The 21,364-nt window shown below is 38.9% G+C and overlaps 1 protein-coding gene across 2 annotated transcripts; it reads left to right on the top strand.

The window, feature by feature from the left end:
* The first annotated feature begins 1,881 nt into the window (after positions 1-1,881).
* Positions 1,882-20,714, top strand: IDO2 (indoleamine 2,3-dioxygenase 2). 2 transcript variants are annotated; one of them, XM_063448512.1, is made up of 10 exons: positions 1,882-2,096; positions 6,478-6,573; positions 11,184-11,303; positions 12,019-12,137; positions 12,423-12,437; positions 12,645-12,744; positions 13,823-13,940; positions 14,118-14,169; positions 16,140-16,288; positions 19,863-20,714. In XM_063448512.1, the coding sequence occupies exons 1-10, from the start codon at positions 2,013-2,015 to the stop codon at positions 20,225-20,227; spliced, it is 1,218 nt and encodes a 405-aa protein (XP_063304582.1). In that variant the 5' UTR covers positions 1,882-2,012; the 3' UTR covers positions 20,228-20,714. The 2 variants fall into 2 exon arrangements, with proteins under 2 accessions (XP_063304582.1, XP_063304583.1); XM_063448513.1 differs by having other exon boundaries at positions 2,011-2,096; positions 6,463-6,573.
* Positions 20,715-21,364: the final 650 nt, after the last annotated feature.

Below are 21,364 nucleotides of genomic sequence, written 5' to 3'. Positions count from 1 at the left end.
TTTATAGTGTTTTTGAAAGTTACAGGGTCAAATGTAAGGCCGTTTTTCACATTGAAATTTGCCAGATTTGTTATGTTGCCTTTGAGAGCGTATGGTAGAACAGGAATGAGAATTACCCTCATGATGGCATACCATTTGCAAAAGAAGACAACCCAAGGTATTGCAAATGGGGTATGTTCAGTCTTTTTTAGTAGCCACTTAGTCACAAACACTGGCCAAAGTTAGCATTCATAATTGTTTTTGCATTTTTAACACACAAACAAATATAAATGCTAACTTTGGTCAGTGTTTATGACTATATGGATAATAAAAAAGACTGGACACATGCCATATTGAATACCCTGGGTTGTCTACTTTTCAAAAATATTTGGTTTGATGGGGGTAAATTACATTGGCCGGCTTCAAAAATGTCCCAAATAGGACATGGGTGTATGATGACCAGCTATGAAAATTCCAAGTTGGAAAACTGGAATGCGCACCCTCCAAATAAGGTCCTTTATCCCAGAGAGAACCCGACACACCTATACATGGGTGGTATCACTGTACTCAGGAGATGTTGCTGAACACATATTGGGGTGTTTTTTGGCAGTAACCCTTAAAATTCTCTGTACATGTATTCTTAAATTGCTAAATTGCTGTGTCAAAAAAATCACCAATTATTTTTATTTTTTTTAATTTGGCATAGATTGGTGGTAAAATGTTGGCATGAAAAGACACAAAATACCCCAAGTTTAGGTTGTCTTCTTTTAAAAATATATACATGTGAAGGGTTATTCAGGGATTATCAGTGTTACAATGTAACTTTCGTTAATTTTGAAAAAAAATTGTTTGGAAATAGCAAAGAGATCCACCCATATACAATAGTGTGTACACACTGGTGACTGTATATACATTTTTTATTTTCTTTTTTTATTTTTTCGTTTTTATTTTTTGAATTTTTTCATTTTTTCTATTTTTTCATTTTCCTATTTTTTCCACAATTTTTTCCACTATTGTATATATTGTATATGTTTTCTTGTCAATATTGGTCAATATTCCAGATTGGGAATTCTTCATGACACTATAACGTTTACTATACATTTATGAGTCAACTCTTGTAAGGATTCTGTTTTTTACATGATATTACATTGGTTGCTATAGGATACATGCGGTTTACATTATTTTATTATTTTTTCACGCTTTTTGTATATATTTAAATATCTATGAAATTGATTAATTATCAATAATTAAATACAACACTATTTTTCTACTTTATTTTTTTTAGTGCAGTATCATTTATTGTATTCGATTATTAGGAGGTTAATGGGCTACCTTGATACTTTGCACCAATACGGATAAAAGAGTGCCTGTATATTTATTTTTTTGTCAACAAGCAATACATACCAGAGATAGGTCATATAGCTCTGGAAATTGTGAGTGTTAAATTGGCAATTCAAGCACTTTAAACTGTTTTAAAAGATATCACACATTTGCACTTTATGTCTTTGTTTAAAGGGATATACGCTTAATTGAAGTTGCTCAAAAGAGACCATTGAGCTAAGTGGTTTATATATATATATATATATATATATATATATATATATATATATATATATATATATATATATATAGGCATGGAATGTTTCTGACACAATATATATAGTGCTCCACTATTTTTTTTTTTTTTATAGATTCTGTAATTAGGCCCATCATAATTGTCAGCACCAGGCCCACTGGGCTCTTAATCTGGCCCTGCCCAGCTTCCAAGATGTGGTATTTTTATGGTGTACGTGCATATACCTAATTGCTCTTCTCTGTTCATTCTGTTAGGTAGTGTTTCCTGTGGTCTGTGCCCTTGTTAGATACTTAAACTAATATTGACACACAGAGTTCATTCAGTGGGAGATTTAAGATAGCCCTATCTCTCTGTCTCTGCCATTTGATCATCTCCCAGGCTGTGCTTACAGAGTTCCTATTTTGAGCAAAGAAATTAGGGTACTGGTTCTGAGAGCAGCTCTTGGTATTTGGGAAAGATGAATAGCCAGGACCTTGCTAATTTTAAGGTAGAAGATTACAACATTTCCGAGGAATATGGATTCATACACAAGAATCCTCTGGTAAGAGAATGGACACTCAGTTTATTGTTTAAAACCTTTTTTTATTTTATTATATGTTGCACTTTCAGTATTACTCACTAATCCTAATAATTGTTGGAAATTCAAAATGAAGCCATAATAGTTGTATGTGTTCTCATTTGGCCTAAATTTTAAATTCACTTTGAATTGATCAACACTTCAACAAAACACCCTATTTGTGTGTTATACAGAAGTCTGTCAGGTTGCCATGTTTTTGTGTGATTCTTATCAATACATCTGGCAAAATGTAGAATTAATATACTGCATTTGACAAATCAATTTAATTGTACAATTAAAAATGGGAACTCACGGACACGTGAAATATTTTAAATGTGCATTTAGGTGACCAAACTTTTTTTTCTTTTTTTTTTTTTGCTATGGATGTAGTTGGAAAAATAATATACTACAGGACTGAATTTAGGAACACTGATGCCATGAACCATGAAAACATTATAATGAGTCTACCTCTATCTTTTAGGTTGCATACATTATTATGGTGCTGCTGGGGCCAATTCCTACAACATACAAGATTCCAGTGCACTCACTCATTCACTAAACAGCAATTTCAAGACTTATAAAATGTAATAATTTTATTTAAAAACACCTCACAAACATACCACAACGTCAATGTACCCCATTCTTGGCAGGTCCCACTCTGGCAGCCTAATGCCTGCTCTTATGAGATTAATCCACTTACTTGCAAAAATCTTCTTTTTGGGACTCTACAGGGAAAGGTTAAATTAGGCTCTGAAATGAGGCATCTGTGACCGAGAGGGGTGCAAAACCAAGGAGTTGGCCTGGATTTCCAAATATATATATATATATATATATATATATATCATGTGTTTTATCTTGTTTGCTTGTTTTAAATGTAAACATGTTAGTAAGATTTCCCTTTTAATATATAAAAACACTATAATAGATAGCCTTGGTTTTAATGCAGCCCTGTATTGTGTATGTTCTTCTTCTTCTTTTTAATAGATTACATGTATTATAGATTCTTTGTGTAATATTTGGTCATGCATGCAGGTAAATACCCATTTCAATACATCTAAAACCTACACTTGCTTTATGTGGGTGGCCATCTTTAAGTAAACTTTGGTCAGAAACACTGCTTATGTGTTTTAAAGAAGTGCAGGTAATGATGTACATGTATGGCCTTAGCAGGTAAGCAGTGCTTCTGATCAAAAAGGGCTAAAGATGATTATTCCCTCTGAACAAGGAAAGTGAGTAAATATTTGCCTTTATAATTATTCCTTTCAAACAAATACACAATGTGGCTAAATTGCGTGAAATATGCTATTTTCAGAAGTAACAAAATATGCTGATAGTTGACTTCAAACTTCAAAGCAAGGTAGAGGATCTTTTTTTCCCCTTTATGAACTAGTTTATTTTATGAAAACCAATTGCATGTTCTACTAACTGTAAGTACAGGGAAAATGGTGACGGTGTTGTTACTAAAGGGACTCTCTAAACCCCATAACTATTGTATCCAATGGCACCATAACCGTGTAAGCTGTTAACAAATGGATCTGTTGGGTATTTCCAGTCCATGTGGTCTGCACAGTGAGGCTAAAGCAAAAGGCCATAGTTCCACATTACCATACCAACTTTTGGACATTATTCCTTGGCTGAGAGCTGCATATATGCAACCCTGACTGGTCCCTCTGAAAGGTAGCTTGCCATCTTGGTGCACCCACACGGATATTGCAGTGATGTTAAATGCAATTAACTTGGCGCTTGCAGCTATACAGGCCAGATAACTCCCTGCCATGTAGGACAATGTTAAATGAAATAACATCTCTCAAACATTTCCTCTGGAATATGTTTTAGCACAAGGTCTGACCATTTTTACATGTCGGAACGGGACAGGGGCGCATGGAAAGTAGGCGGGTCATCCCACGGAAGGAGCATGGGAGCCTGGTGTCAAGTACGCAAGGCTCACAGACCGCCTCTTGGCCAGCCCCCAACGTAGCAGAGATTGCTTCAGAAATGCTCACTGCATGGTCCTAGTACCTTCTGCATCTAATAATGCACTCGCACTATGTTACACGTGGGCATTCACTGGTGTCTCGCATCCATGGAAAATTGGGACAGCGGAACACGACCCAGAAATCAGTACTATCCAACCAAAAACGGAACAGTTGGGAGGCGGGATTTTATAGGCCTCTTTAAACTTTGTGTGCACATACAATCTTTATGCAATACAACACATAGACACGATACATGTTCAGATTAAATTCTCTAAGTCACTTGTGGTTTCAGTTCAGCCATTTGGGCCTAAAACTTTCAGGATGATTCATTAAAGTGAGAATTCAACGTGAATTCAAAACAGCCAGACTGGAAACAGAATTGACTTGGAAAATGTTTGTAATACAAATATTATTCCCTAAACTTTAAAATTCACTTTGAATTCCCAGCAATCTCTACTTTTCAGTGCATAACCCTGTTTTAATTCCCTTGGAATTCCTAACAATTCCCACTAGTAGAGAGAGCCCTGAAAGAACAATATATTCTACAACCCTTAGATGGCGCTGCACAATGACAATGTATTGAGACTTTGTGTTTCCTGTTGTCTATCTGTAAAACTAGAGACTTTGCTCAAGTTGTACAAACACACTTACAGGTCAGTGGGATGGTACAGGACTTTACTCTTTATGACACTGCACAAAGCAAGGCCAAACTTCATAAAGAAAATAGAATAATCATTAACCTCTTAAGAACCAGGGCAAATCTCTTTATATAATGGCATGTCTGGCACACCACACATCCTTTACGCATCATCACAATTTTCCATAATTGCAAAGGTGATGGTACAGAGTGGCTTGGAACTGCAGTGATTTGTAAAAATTGTTGAAATGCTAAGCCTGTCGATCAGAACTGTAAATCAGGCAGCCCACACGAGTGCTATTTTCGTCCAAGTTTCCATTTGGCACCCAAACACCAGACATAATGAGCTCTCTCACCAGAAAAGAGCAGAGCGTGGCGGTGTCAAAAGCTGCACATAGTCCAGTTCACTAAATCAATGTATCAGACTATGGGGAAATTGATTTAAAAATTATTGGATGTCTTCCATATTAACCTGCCAAACATACATAACTTCTGACCGGGTCCACTCCGCGATCTCTCAGCGGGTTCTTCTACTGCAAACATCAACTCCTCTTGACAAATCCTGCATCCCAACAGGGAAAACATGAAGTAGAGAGGGGGGTGGGGAGGGACTGATGTAAGCCACAAAATGACTGCAATTGGTTTATAATTGCTAGTGATGAGTGGAACTTTCATTGAGTCAGAGGGCAGGAAAAAGAACTGCGTGAAAGAGTAAAAGGACAACTTAAAGGGACACTCCACTGCCCAAACACAAAATAAATAAAAATCATTGTTTAGTAGATATACCCCAAATGAAAACGTGCATGCATTTAATTGTGTATTTTTTCATTTGGAGCTATATATAAAAACGGTTTGCAAAAACTGCATTTTTTTTTTTGGAGACCGTTGCAAGCTCTCCCCTTCTAGCCCCGCCCAGACTTTCTGTGGCCGTCCCATCAGACGTCTCGGTACAGCTCAATGAGAAGTCTTTGTAAGTCAGGTGCTCTGGGCAATTGCTGCCTCTTGAGGTCAGCTGTATTGAGCTAACCAAACCAGGAAGTAACATTACCTGTTGTCTGTTTGAAAGCCAAGGGTGTGTAACTAGGTTAATTTATAAAAGTGTCGATTTCTATTGAAATCTGCACTTTTTGCAAAATGGGGAAAAAAAGAACACATTCTTCACACACAAAGCTTTTTAGCAAGCTAAACTTATTTAACCCCTTAAGGACACAACTTCTGGAATAAAAGGGAATCGTGACGGAATATTTCCATCATGTGTCCTTAAGGGGTTAAGGATCTAGTGTGACACTTTAAACTCTATGTGTGGCAGTTGGGTTATATCATGTAGCTCCAGGCTGAGTTTCTGTGGATACAACCATATTTTGATCAAATAGTGACTAAAAAGATAAAGGAAAATGCATTGAAAACTTAATAAACATTGAACAATAATGTATAGCTTGTAGCTACATTTTCCAAGATGCCAAGTCAGCATTTAGTGTTTACTATCCTAGAAAATATGGTTTGCAACCATCTGCAGTGCCAGTCCACCTACCTACACACCCTAATTGTTTTAAAACACAACTCAATGAAATCTCAAGTATTTGCGAATTCCACCAGCGAATAATAAACTGCTCGAATGCCAGCAGTAACACTGTTCCCTTCTGATACAATATCTGTGTGGTATGCACTTCCTTGTGGGATTGTCTTATTTCAGATGATAATCCTCCTGGATGTTCAGATCAATAAATAATTCTCACAGACTTTTTCTATATAGGACAAGCTTCCCCAATACTACAAACCTTGGATGGACATTGCAGAGAATTTAACTCTCCTGATTGAAACAAAAAAGCTACGGAAAGAAGTGATGCAGGTGAGTAGGCTATTTTAAAGACTGTTACAGGATGCATTAAAGAGGCAAATTAATTAAAGTAACCCCCTAAACTTTCCTCACAGTATGCAAATAAAAGTCTGATAATTTTATGATGTAGTTTCCCAGATGAGGTCACCTTCAGATTATAGTAGACTGAAGGTAGTTGCTATCTCTAATTTTGCAGCCATAAGCCGAATATCTAGAAGACTGCAGTTCTATCTTTGAACACTAGAGTGCAGTAGAGAACCACTAGCAAATTACTTCTATATAGCTTTATGATTGTTCTTCACTTGCTATTCTTTACAAAGAAAAAGGTTTAGTCCTAATTTTCTTCACTTTGTAGCTTTAACCATTTACTAGTTCAAGGCTTAATAACTATGCAGGAAATCACTAGGAAGTTGTGTAAATAAATCCAGAATTAAAACAGATTAGCTATACCAGGCAAAAACCAACTTTGATACCCAAATATCTTTAAAACCGTCTTTCATATTATGCACTATACAATGCTGGGATTCTAACAACTATCCTTGGATGGGAGATAAATCCAGACTCCATTTTAAACCAATTCAATACCTCCTAAGATTTCATAAATAGTGATGTCCCGAACGGTTCGCTGGCGAATAGTTCCTGGCGAACATATGCGATGTTCGGGCCCTCCCCTATTCGTCATCATTGAGTAAACTTTGACCCTGTACTTCACAGTCAGCAGACACATTCCAGCCAATCAGCAGCAGACCCTCCCTCCCAGACCCTCCCACCTACTGGACAACAACCATTTTAGATTCATTCTGAAGCTGCATTCTTTTTGTTTTTTTGTGTGTTATATTTGAGCATGCTAGGCTGAACATGCGTATATCATGGCTAGTTGCACTGAGGGTATGAGTATATAGCAGTACATTGTTGTGAAAGATGGCTGTCATGTTTAGGGTGTAGCTTGCACGTTATCAACTGTGTATTTATATCAGCAGCTCCACCACTAGTTATAAATCAAGTGTGAGTCGCCCCATTAGATGAGACTAGTGAATAACATAATACATGAACGGTTAAGGTAAAGGCATGTAAGGAACTACGACAATAAACTCTTTAGGAGGTGAAATAATGACATGTTTAAACGCTTGCTACTTTATGATTAGTTAATGTACAGAGAGCAGTTCATGTGATCAAAGGCATGGTGTGGAGGATCGGCTATAGTGGGACATGCTTGGCAGGCTGCTGTTTACTGCTTGTGCTCATCCGATCCCTTCTGGGCGCCAGGTGCAGACCCTGGGAGTCCCTGATACCTGGAACAACAGAGGCAAGTCTCTGGCTGAGTGCCGGGTTCGCGGCTTGAGGTGGTGGAAGCTTGTTTTGTCGGGTGGTCGGATCTGTCCCGGTGGTGCTTCATGTCCGGTGCGGGATTGTGGTGGCTTAAGGTGGAGGCGAGTGCTTGACGTTGGGCAGGCTCTGCATTTCTGTTTGTGCCTCCGGTCCCGTCTTCGACGCCTTTTGCGTTGGTGGATTTTAATGGGGACTGCTTCGCTTAGCTGTGGTGGAGCTTGTTGGAGCTGGGGTGGAGCTTGTTGGGGCTTCCTGCTTGTTATTTGCTTCCAAAATTGATTAAAGAGTCTGTCCAGCTTAGACTCAATATCCTGCCATGCTTTGCTGGTACCAGGAGGACACGCGGCTGCCGCCATATTGGGAGATTCGCAGATGAGTATGTCAGCCTGGGCGGCTGTGCTCTGTGCGTCCATTAGCTCCAGACAGCCTCTCAGGGGTGGACCGGGATAACCCCCACCGGTCTGGGGGGGGGGGGCGGGGGTTAACAGAGCTCCTGCCGGGAAGAAGCTGCTCCTGGGCATCCGGGGATCGGGAGATCGGCCACCTCACCCGCCCGGTGAGCACCAGGCCACACTTGCCACGCGGAGGTAAGTAAGACTCTGTCGAGTTGCTGACCGCTATTAAGCATGTCGGGTCGGTCAGGTAGGAGCAACATTGCTGGGTCATCCCCTTCTGGGGTGAAATTCGCTTGTTGATCGCTGCTTAAAGTGAGATATTGAGGGAGCTCACACGAAGTGCGTCCTTCCTCCATGACAGCTAGGCCCCACCCCAGGAAGCTGCATTCTTAGTGAGAGGAGGGACAGTGTAGCTGCTGCTGATTTAATAGGGAAATCGATAGCTAGGCTAGTGTATTCAGTGTCCACTACATTCCTGAAGGACTCATCTGATCTCTGCTGTAAGGACAGCACCGCAAAAAGCCCTTTTTAGGGCTAGAACATCAGTCTGCTTTTTTTTTCCCTGTGTAATCTAATTGCAGTTGCCTGCCTGCCAGCATGTGTCAGGCTCACAGCGTATATTGTGCCCACTTGCCCAGTGCCACCACTCATATCTGGTGTCACAATAGCTTGCATTTAAAAAAAAAACAAAAAAACTTTTTTTACTGCAATATAATAGCAGTACGTTTCCTTCACACGTGTGCGTTTCAGGGCCTGCCAGGGCACAGTGTCACACCAGTGCAACTCATATCTGGTGTAACAGTAATGTACATTAAAAAAAAAAAACTAGAAATTTGACTGTGAAATAATAGCAGTCAGTTTCCTTCACACGTGTGCGTTTCAGGGCCTGCCAGGGCACAGTGTCACACCAATGCAACTCATATCTGGTGTAACAGTAGTGTACATTTTAAAAAAAATACAGGGGACTTGTCACCTTTCGGGGACCCTTGGTGTTGTACGTGGCTGGGTGAAGGAAGAGACCTTCAATGACATCAGTGAGGACAAGGAACGGGACATGGCTAGCTTGGTATCCAACCTTGTGCAAATGGGGAGTTTGCGGTTGTGCTGAAAAAAGAAACGAACTAGTAGAGCCGCATTAGATACACACGAAAGTGGGGGGTAACCCCAGGGTAGAAAATAAGAACAACAAGAAATGATGTATCTAATGTATAATGCAGAGTGTATGCATAAATGGGATATCAAAATAGCCAATGGACTTATTCTAGGCCAGAAAGACCAATCCTTATTCAGATGAACAGACAAAATAATAAAGTTTTATTAAACAAAATATACGTGTGTGCTGTGAAATAAGCACCCAAAATTGTGAGTTAAAATTACATACTAGACGAATCTGTGATACAGATACAGGACGTCTAGCCCACCAGTATAAAAAATAAGTAACTGTCAGTAATATTGCAGACTAGAGAGCAGAGCACCAATCTGCGAGCTGGACAGTTGATTACACAGTCTGTCTTGTCAGGTAGCAATACTAAGCTGATGGATTACAAAGTTAATCAGAAAGTCTGCAACCCTAATAAATTAGTAAATCTGTAACACTAGTTACTTAGTGGGTGATATGACCGCAGAGGATGAAAGAGGAATAGTCTGATCGCTAGGTTGGGATAACGAAAGATTAAAAGATCGCTGATTTGATATGGCCGGCCTCTGCCTGTACTTAGCTGAATTAGCAGTTACAGACAGAGAACACGTCACTGTCAGTGATAGATACTGGATAATTCGTTCAGAATGGACAATATTCTGGCAATTTGGTAATAAATGCCGCAATCAGTCCATATAGGTAGCAATAATATGCTTAATAGTCGTCAGAGACCTCAATGTAACTATCGTAATTAGTCTTTCCAAGTAGCAGTGATGTGTCTGAAAACTATATTAATCCTCGGTATATCCGTTTGGTATGTCACTGTGAAGCGGGCGTAACCCTTACACTACCTGATCAATACAATATCATACCTGATGTTTTAAAGCACGTTATTCCAAACAATTTAGGAATGTTAGGTGATTTATGCCCTTTATGGATTAAAACCAGACTCTGCATCAACTATATAATTTTCCATGGGAGTTTTGCCATGGATCCCCCTTCCGGCATGCCACAGTCCAGGTGTTAATCCCCTTGAAACAACTTTTCCATCACTATTGTGGCCAGAAAAAGTCCCTGTGGGTTTTAAAATTCGCCTGCCTATTGAAGTCTATGGCGGTTCGCCCGTTCGTGAACATTTGCGGAAGTTCGTGTTCGCTGTTCGCGAACGGAAAATTTTATGTTCGCGACATCTCTATTCATAAATATTGGAAGCATGACTGTTCTGAGTTTAATTTAGCGAATTTAAGAGGCCCAGGCACATAAGTATCCGCCATCACTGCTTTTATTAGTCTGCACTTTCAGATACTTTGTGTGTTTTGGACCCTCTTTACATTCTCTGGATAATTGGTGGTGGTTCACCACCTCTAGGTTTGGAAGCATTTTGTACCTTAATCTAATGCCGTGTCATTAGTGTAGTACCCCTTCTGATTTACAGAGATTTTGTTTAGGTGACTTCCTAGTAACAATTTTTGCAATAAAAATCTAATTTAGAAAAAGAATAATCTCTCATTTACAAAGACTGATTTCTAAACACACTCAGACCAACAAATATGAAGCTCCTAGAAGAGAGGGACATTAGAACTGAAAAAAGACAGAGGGATTTGAGTGAAGGCCTTGTCACTGTCTCCTGCATAGTTTAGAATCTTGTACGAAATCCCACTGCTTTTAGTTCACATTTATATTTGTTGTTGATCTGAGGTTTTTACATTTTGTTATAATTATACTAACCAGTGCCTCTTTCATTTTTTCAATGCATATAGATGCCGCAGCTGGGTTTAGAGCACCTTACAGATAAACGGGAGATGGTCCTTGCCCGTGTGTTGCTCAGCCACATTGTTATGGGATATGTATGGCAGGACGGTGAGCAAGGGGCAATTAAGGTAAACATACGTGCCACTTCAAGAGGGCTAGTCACAGAAAGATACCCTCCCTTTAACTCCCCAAAGAGGGTTGATGGCTGATGATGGGTCCCTATAGCATTACTAATAAGGGTTTGGTGGCTTCTCGACCTATCGATGACTATTTGTGATTACCAGTAGTAGCAGTGAACAAGCTGATTTATAGATTTATTGCAGACACATAACGCACTTTTGGAACGTATGACTGAAAACATCACTTTATAACCCCAATCCCATTATAGACCACTTTCCCAGAATCGCCCCTCCACCCATGCAAGGAGAATACTTCCTGTAACTAGAAATATAGTACCTGCTCTAGGAATAATTTGCTCTCTATGTGACTGGCATTCGCTCAAAGTCCAGCAAGTTGGAGCTTTGCCGCAGCTAAGGAGTTTTAGTATTAAAATGACTGTATTTCCACTATAATCTTGACTAGATATAAAACTTATTGAATTAATATCCCCCTTTTTTATATATAGCTCTGCTAGTGTCTTTGTTCTCCTCTGTGCCTCAACCAGCAGGGCTATTGACTAAAGTGAGAATTTACTGTAAATTTAAATTTAAGGTCAAACTGGTTGAACCGGAAAAAATGACTTGTTCAGCTACTTTGTGCTTAAAATTATAATTTGATTTGAATTTTCCCGTTAGTGGGTAACACTGCTTGTGTCCCCTGATGACCATGTCTCTGCTCCGTCAGGTGTTACCACAAGCTCTGGCTGTGCCGTATTACCAGATATCAAAAGTCCTTGGTCTGCCGTTAATTATGGTTCATTCTGACTTTGTGTTGGCCAACTGGAAACAGAAAGACCCCCTTGGGTAAGATTATCGTATGCACGGTTATTATGGGTTATCACATTCCCACGTACACGGCATAAATCTATCTGGCTAAATCATACTTTTTCCTTTTTGTTTGTCACATTTTCTATAAGTCCAGTTATATTCTGTGTTACAGACTTGGCTTTTTTAGTATGCCTTATAACTTCAACATACCATCTCTATATTAATAGCCACTGAGCTTGTTATTTTTGTTTTCTAGTGGAATGCAGGACTTATACACTAATTGTTTATTCCTCCTTTTTTTGCATATGGGAATCTTCACAGAACTATGACTATAGAGTAAGTGAAACACGTATTGCATTTTAATGCTAATATTGTTCTGAAGTGGTCATTGACAATATGTGACTAATGATGGTTTCACGTGATGCACAGTTCCTGTATGATTGACAGTTCTCTTCGGTACGCTTCTGGCAGTGATGGATAAATGGGGAAATATGCTATGTTGATCTCAAAGCACTGTTTGACACTGACTGTCTCACCCTGCAGGAACCTGTCAACCATTGTATCACTCCCAGGAGGTGAGAGCCTGCAAGGATTTGTTCTGGTTACTCTGCTAGTAGAGGTGGCTGCAATCCCCGGGGTTAAGGTGTGTAGATGCCATTAAACCTGCAAAACATTCTATTATAACAATATTCCAATTTTACTACAGATCCATAGTGACCAGACAGTCTTGTTACCTGGAATCCTTTGGCAGATCATTTAACTAATTAATTCTCTATTGGAACACTTTAAAAAAAATTATATATATATATATATATATATATATATGTATATATATAATTTTTTTTAAATTATTATTGTCAACACACCTGCTTACCTGTGATGTTACCTAAAAGTTTGACTATATCATAGGCCAATGACAAAATGGATGCACCAAAGCCGTACTGGGCCTGTAACTGGTTGAATTTGGAGAATGCTACTGACTATTTCCACCAACTGGTCTGAACAATGCTTGCAAACTATCTAGTGGTAGACTAGCATCAGATGGAAGAAACGCAGGATCTAGCAGGATGGTTTAGTTCTAAACAGCAATAACTCTCTCCTCCTCAAGCTGTCCTTTTATTAAAAAATAGTAATGACCAGGGAAAGCTGAACAAGCAAAGCCAGTAAGTTTAATGGTTCTGTATACCACAGAGATGTACCTAGGCTTTTCTTTATTTAGTTTTAACTTTGGCATATTTATGTGTTGGCAACTTATTATGAATCTGAGTGCGTGTTGCTCCAGTCACGAAATACAGAGGAATACTGAAATTTCTGACCCTGCCCTGCTACTACATGCTCTGCGTAGCTTTTCGGTTGGAAGGGAGGGCTTACTAGTGTAAGTGCAGATTATCAAGTCCGTGTGAATATTACCTAATTTATTCATCCATTGCAATCTGTAAATTGTGTAGATCTGACAGTGATGTTAAATTTGCAATTATGGGCAACCTGATTTTAATGACCAGATATCCCCCGCTTTCTATTACTGCTTCTACTTGTTCACCTTGGGAGCTTTCACGATGGGCCTCTGAAGGCCCATTATTCCCATTCATATCATGGCCAACGGTGACCAGCTTGTGCAAAGGGAGGACGTGATGGACTGTTCATTTTGTCCCTGTGTTCTGCTTAGAAGTGAGTGTTGGGGTGATCTTTATCTAGCGTACATGGTGTTTGTTATGTTGCAGGCTGTGATTCAGGCAGTAAAGGCACTGCTGTGTGAGGACAGACAGACACTTCTGCAGGCCATGAGGGACATGGCTCAATCCATTGACAAGATGGGTGAAGCTCTGCAGCTTATGTATGGTCAGTATTGTGGTGAACGTCTACAAACTGTCTCTCAATCTCTCTCCACTCAGTCTCTGATCTGTTGCTTAATTTGTTTTGCAATATAGATTTGTTTTTCCAATCCCTTTCTCTCTGATTAACCGCCTATCAACCCCTGTATCAATCCACACATACTCACATTATGCTTTTCCATAGATTATGTGGATTCCGATGTATATTACAACAAAATCCGTATCTTCCTCTCAGGGTGAGTGTGAACTGAACCTTCTAGTCAAGATTTAGATTACATTAGATTGCAATGTTCCCAGGAATATAGATCACTTGGCTTTGGGCATTGAGGACCTCTCTCGGTCATGTATTCTTGGGCATCCTTAATTTTAATAACTGTGGATCAACCTGCATTATTGAAACTGATGTTATCTCTCCTGATCCCATGCCGCTAATATAAGGCCAACCCTAATGTAAGTTATATCACTGGCTACATATGTACTTACTGAGGTGTTTGCATTTGAAGCATTCCATGTAACCCAAGTATCCGCATCCACAACTCTGTATAATGCAAGTCATTAAGAGCAAGAGGGAAACAATAGAGTGTGTAGAATATCTTGCAGCCCCATTGTAGATACCCACCTATATATACTATTCTAAGAATAAATATTTATGATCACTGTTTGGTACTCAGGAAGAAATAATGTTAATTACCATCAGTAAAGTGAACAAGCTGTAAAGTGTTCCTACATGATCTCCTTGTCTATATGAACCCCGGTAAATTGTGCAATCTTTTTTCTTTGTCCCCTCTCTCTGGTGCCCCTATTCCGGTCTTCACCACCATTTCTCTTACTGCATTTCCCTTTCTCACACACTCTTGTTCTGTGGCCATCTATATTCATTCCTTAATAACTATCTCACACTTTGTTTTCAAGGATAATTTTAGCTCTCTCTCTTCCCCCAGGAAATAGGATTTATTTTTATAAAATGTACTGAAATGAAGCATTTCCTTTGGGAGTCCACAGCTGTGTAACCCCTCTAACAACCAACGATTATCAAGCATTGTCTGAAAATAAGTAATACCACCAAGACCGTAGCACTTTTTGTTACCCCAACACAATAATTCTTACTAGCTGGAATAAACATGTCCCAGACCACAAACTACATTCATGTACATTTATTTTAAATGTCTGTGTTAACAAAATGTGAATAAGACATGCATAAAATGACACAAACAAAAATTGCAATCCAAAGCCAAACCCTGGCAGGCAGTGCTCATTAGAACAGGTAACTGAGGCAGCATCTGAAAATTGGCAATATGGTGTATCTGGATATACTGGCATCCATGCTTCCCAGACATTTTTGAAAAATTATGGTACGGCATTATTATGTTGTAGAACTGTCTTTCATGTAGATATACCATACTTTCTCCTATATATTGGTAAATGGAGGGACAAGCCCCTGCACATAGATTAGGAATCAACTTTAATGAGGCTTTAGGACTTTTGTAAATATTGTTGGGAATTCAAAGTGTTTGGCTTTGGCTCATTTTTGCCTTTTAAATTCACTTTTAAATTTAGTTTGAATTCTTGAAAATTCTCACTTCAGTGATTAACCTGTTAGTGCCAGAAGGCAAATGATCAGTGGGCCCTGAGCTTATTGACCGGATTATTCACTAAAGTGAGACTTCAAAGGGAATTTCATATTGAAGGTTAAATTAGCCAAACTGGAAAAATTATTTAAGACCGCTATGTTTTCAGTTTGGCAACTCTGGCCTTATATTTGAAATTCACTTTGAATTCACATTGAATTCTCACTTTATTAAAAATAAAAAAACACTGTAAGATAAGGGCTACATGTCGAGCAGATTAGAGTTACTATAAGTACATCACAGAGTGAAAATACTGTTCTATTTGGTAACATAACCTAAATGTGAAATTCTTCTTCCATCTTATTCTTTGGACACTAAGAATAATTTTATAACTGTAATGTGTGTTATCTTGGTTGGGAGCATGAAGGGCAGTTTGACTCAGTTAGTTAAAATGACCCAATTTGTGTTACTGTGTGTACAGGTAATAATTGCTCTTGTGTTTTGTTATAGTGTAGGATTGTTGACTTTTCATTGCTTAGTTTACATTGAGCAGCAGTATGGATATGTCAGTACAACACCTAGGGGGCTTTCATAAACTTAACGGGACAGATCTAAGACTCCCATTAATTCTTATTCAGGTGGAAGGACAACCCATCCATGCCAGATGGTCTGATCTATGAGGGAGCATCTGATGATCCACTGTTCTTCTCAGGTGGTAGTGCGGCACAGAGCTCCGTGTTCCATGTTTATGATGAACTGTTTGGAATCCATCACCAACCTGAGAGCTGTAAGTTGGAAGGGAAAGCTGGTAAAGTGGAAATGAGAGTGTGTTCTTTACTGTAATCCAGTGACCAACAAGTCTTGTATTATATTATTAATGTAGTAGTGACCTTTTATTTTATCAGCACAAAGTAGAGTCTTTAGTTGGCACACAGCAAATTAATTAGCCCTAATGATAGATTTGTCATCTCAGCCATGTTTTCCTAGACAGTCTTAGGTCCAGCATGCTGATGGGGGAGGGGGGATGCTAACAGGATGTCTGGCAGTATGTCAAATTCATACGCTTCTCTGTGGAATCAATTAATCAATGGGGAACTAAGATCCCATATCTGAACAGTTAATTGGTTTCCTTTGGCGGCATATGAATTCTCAGTCTTGGATGACCAGGAAAATATGGCCAAGATACAACTGGGCATAATGTATACAAGTATGTTTATAGTTATTTATGATAATCCGACTTCAAATTGTTTGTCACCAGATGTTTACTATTTATACACCCAGTAAAGGCAAATGGAGAAGAACCTTTTGGAGTAACATTATGCACACACAAAAATAAAACAATTGGTAAAGATTCCAGTAAAAAAAAAAAATATATATATATATGAATTGTACACCCTTAATTGTATTTTGACTATACCTAGTGTGCTGATACCTGTAGAAATAATGATTTAATCATCCCCTTCCTTTTTATTATAAATCAATATAAAAAGCTTATTTCATGATATAGCATGAAGTAAGCAAAAACTCTACCGACAATAATAGGCAAAAATGACAACCTATAATTTTTTTTTCCTGGTTAGAACCTCAAGAATTCTCCTGGATTCAAGGAAGCCCATTGCCAGGAGCTTAATATATTGTCAAGCCACTGAGCAGTTCAGCTGTTAGCAGCCAAACTGCCTCTGGGTAAAAGCCAAATTATCCCAATTCCATTACTTTTTGAAAGACCTAAAGCAGGATCCAGTCTTGTTTCGTAAATAGTCTGATGTGATCCTACCAGGTCCCGATATATGTAGCAGAATATAGATGCATGCATCTTTCAAACAAAAACAGCTAGGTCCAGTCTTGTTTCCTAAAACACAATAGGATCTTAACATCTGCATACATATTCTTGAGGAATATAGCTGGATTCTACCAGATCTAACACATTTTAAAGAAAATCATGCTGAATCTTGATGGATCCAGATCAAGATAAGAAGATAAGAAGATCCATTATTATTTCTTAAAAACACAAGGGGATCCTAATGGATGTATTCATATGTCCTAAAATATAGCTTGCTCCTTACAGACCCATGCATTTTTCAAGGATATACAGCCTGAACTGTACATACGTCTTTTCATAAAAAATGCAATGGGAACCTACTGGATCTGTCCCGATAAATGCATTGTTTGGACAATACGGATAGAGCACCATATGCAGATGCATTTTAGTCTTCTTAATTCCAAATAATTTTCTTTCAAATACAGAGATTTCTACAGAAGAATGTCAAGTTGACTGACTGTCTGTGAACTGAAGCTGTAGTTCAGCCAGGTCATAAAGCAAGAATTTGATCCAAAGCAAAATAAGCACGTCTGCCTAAGAACTTGTGAAAAACAAATATACTAAAGTTATAGAATGGGCTGGTCAAATATCTAAACCCACCAAAATGTGGAAATATGTGAAATGAACATTAATTCTTGAAAACACCACACATATCAAAAAATAGGGTAATTCGGAACTGAGGAGTGAGTCACAATTTTTCCATAGTAATTTAAAAAAACGTTTAAATGATTTCAAGATGCTTTTGCTTGCAGTTCACAATAGCATACAAGAAGTTCAATTATTCCCCCCCCCTTTTTAAATACCCTATTGGGTTTTAGTAGAATATGTAAGTACACTGTAAAAAGTATTCAACGTTGCAGAATTGTGGTAAAGTGGTACTCTAAGCACTGCTTTGAAGCATTGTAGAGGTTATAGTGTCATCATGTGCCTGGTGTCGTTTTGTGTTTATTTGTCAACGTTTTGACACAAAAAGATGATCCCCTTGGCACTTGCAGTGCAGACACACCATATCCATGTTGTCAAAGTGGAGGTTAAAATTTCAATTATTTTCTAGTTTGGATGGTATTCATTGGCCAAGTATCAGCTGACATACTCAGCCTATGAAAACTGTCCAAATACAGATGGAATTTGTATTGCTAATGCAAACATGTATTGAGTCTATCTGTGTTGATGTGGCTACATGACATACTGTGGAATGATAAAAGTTCAAGAAAGGGGCCAATGGTTGTGGGTCTCAATGCAGGTAATGGACACCCTGTTTTTATATGAGAAATTAGTCGTAGAAGTGGGTTTCTTTCTAATATGGTGTCCAAACTAGCACCAGGAGAAGAACTCCATCATGACACTGCAGCCATGGCAGTAAATGGAAGTCAAGCATTATGTGTCACTCAGCAAGAATAGAGATGCATCTTTTTCCAGGAGACAGAGCGACTGGAACTATGGAGATACTACATTCTAGGACAGGGATAGGCCACTGTCAACACTCCAGATGTTGTGAACTACATCTGACTCTGCTCTGTCAGAATTATAGCTGTAAAAACTTCATGGGAGATGTAGACCACAACATCTGGAGTGTTGAATGTTCCCTATGCTTTTTCTAAGATATTGTTCTTCTGGGGAGGGAGAAAACGGGATCCTTATGTTTGCGACTGAAGCAGAGGCGTCGCTAGGGTTAAAAAAACAAAAAACAGCACCTTGGGCTTAAGCCAAAAAATAATTTGAACCTTCTTAAAGCCTCACACCTGACCCCCTCCTCAAACCCCAACCATCCACCAACTACATACCCATAACACACCTCATGGCACACTCACAGTTACTTACACATACCGACAGACACTGACATGCAAAAGCTCCCACAGGTACAGACACGCAAACCCAGACAGGCATAGACCGTCACAGATAGGCATGTACAAGCATACATAATCTGTATTACATATGCATCATAAAAAAGGATATCCATGTAGATCTGGTTGGTTGCCTAATTGTATGGGAATGGGGGAAGACAGATGGTCAGCCATGGTTTCAAGAGTATAATGTTAAGCAATATGGTCTTTTTATGGGGTGTGTGACTTTATATTTCCACCCCATTCAATTTGAAGATACCCTTCATTGTGTGTTCTTCCAACTCCCCCATTTATTTTGTCTCCCAAACTTATTTCCTTCCCCCAACCTTAATTTTGTCTCCTTTGGTCTGGCAGCTAATGCTAGTTTAAAGTATCAACAACGGTTAGTTGAATCTGATACAGCTATTTAACAGGCATTATGTCCCCGATAAAATGGAATTAATCATCCAATATTTCCAGTATAAAGGATAGGTATTGATTTTGGTTCCTTATAATCCTTTAACAGTAATTTAATCAATCCAAATCAATGAAAGGCTTATCAGGAATCGATAAACTGCCAGTAAAATATATTGGAAAATTGAGGTTATCTTTGGAAATAAAAGGAGATTTAGAAGTGCTATTCTTTGTGAATGTATGTGTAAGGAAATTTCTGAAAAGTGAAACTTCAGCTACTCACTCTTTCGCTCTTCCTTCTGCAGCAAATTTTCTCTTGAAAATGCGTCAGTACATGCCTCCTGCGCACAATAGTTTCATTGAATGGGTTAAAGGTGTTCCTAAACTTCCGGAGTACGTACAGCGATCTGGTGACCTGGACCTTACCTCGGCCTTTAATCTTTGCGTTACTACTCTTACAGAAGTTCGCTCCCTCCACATCCGCATTGTCTCAAAATATGTGACCTCTGCAGGAGCCCGAGCTCGGAAGAAAGAACTAACAGCAGGAAGTGGAGGGCAGCACATGCAAGAGAGGGGAACGGGTGGGTCTCTTGCCATGGCCTTCTTAAAAAGTGTCAGGGATACCTGTAAAGAGGGCCTTTTACAAAACAATACAGCAGCGGACTGCTGACCAGAACCTGCAAGCCTTAAACAGCTCTTATTATGCTAATTATTTTTAAGAGATTTCATTTTAATGTTAATTATTTTTGGCCCATATCTAATATATACAAGTGCTGAAGATAAGTATACCCCTGTGAGTTTAGTTATCTTGCCACTAAAGGTAAAGTCCACACACAGTGTTTGTCTGGTTTGATGGCTGACCATATTTACCATGAAGCTAACAAACCACAACTACAAAACTGCTTCATAATCCGGCTTAACTATCCAACCCAATGACAATGTTTAAACATTTCAATGTGATGTAATATAAATTCTTAGTTTAATTAAGATGACTCCATTTTGTTTTGTTACACTAATCTGCACATAGCGTGTTATTAAAGTTATAAGGTATAAAGTTAGTTTATTTGCCCACCTTTTTAATCATAGTAGTTGTTTGTTTCACTATGCTGTAATGTTAAAAATATGTTTTATAATTGATTAAAAGTGTTGCTTCAACCACCATGACCACTTCAGTGTGTACACAGTATACTGAGTCATGTTTCATTGTTGGCACACGTGACGTTGGCACAGTGTCAATTCTGTGCACATTTTGCATCGGTCTTCAGCGCGCACAGCTCATTGCCACAGCCGTGCTTATCTTCTCCCTTGCAGGCACTTATAGACTGATGTCCCCCCTGGCATATTTACACTTGCTTCTCACATCACTCTTACCGATATACATTTTTCTGTTGTGCTTCCTGACTAACACTTAGCCCGAGCTGCCATCAGGACATTAAAGCCAACACTCTGGTCGGAGGTCTACTTGAGCTTTGCACCGTTAAAAACTATGTCCTGTTGAGTACATAGATATAGCTAAACTGAACGAACCAGCCAGTAATTCGGGGGGGACTTACCCCTATACCAATTTACGGGACTCTGATGTTGAAACCTATGCTTCAAAATTAGGCCCACCCGGAATCTTATATCAAGGCAGATGAAGCTAACCACTCTGCAGTACCTTTTATTCCAGTATGAATAGTTTGTATGGGTTGGATACTCCTAAAACTGGTAAACAATGGTCTGTAAAACCCAAAATATCCAGGGGGAGAGCTTTATCTTGTATACCTGGACTGAGTTACCTCAATGCAATGAATATATACCAGGCTGC

Source organism: Pelobates fuscus, chromosome 3 (assembly GCF_036172605.1).
Source record: "Pelobates fuscus isolate aPelFus1 chromosome 3, aPelFus1.pri, whole genome shotgun sequence".
Lineage (NCBI taxonomy): Eukaryota > Metazoa > Chordata > Amphibia > Anura > Pelobatidae > Pelobates > Pelobates fuscus.
The sequence above is the reverse complement of the archived record's forward strand: the minus strand, read 5'-3'. Positions and strand labels throughout refer to the sequence as shown.

Bases quoted from the DNA above. Each gene is read 5' to 3' on its own strand.
- IDO2 (XM_063448512.1), top strand. From the start codon at position 2,013: ATGAATAGCCAGGACCTTGCTAATTTTAAGGTAGAAGATTACAACATT. The intron at 11,304-12,018 runs GTAAACATACGT...CTGCTCCGTCAG, and splicing joins GTGAGCAAGGGGCAATTAAG to GTGTTACCACAAGCTCTGGC. The intron at 13,941-14,117 runs GTCAGTATTGTG...GCTTTTCCATAG, and splicing joins AGCTCTGCAGCTTATGTATG to ATTATGTGGATTCCGATGTA.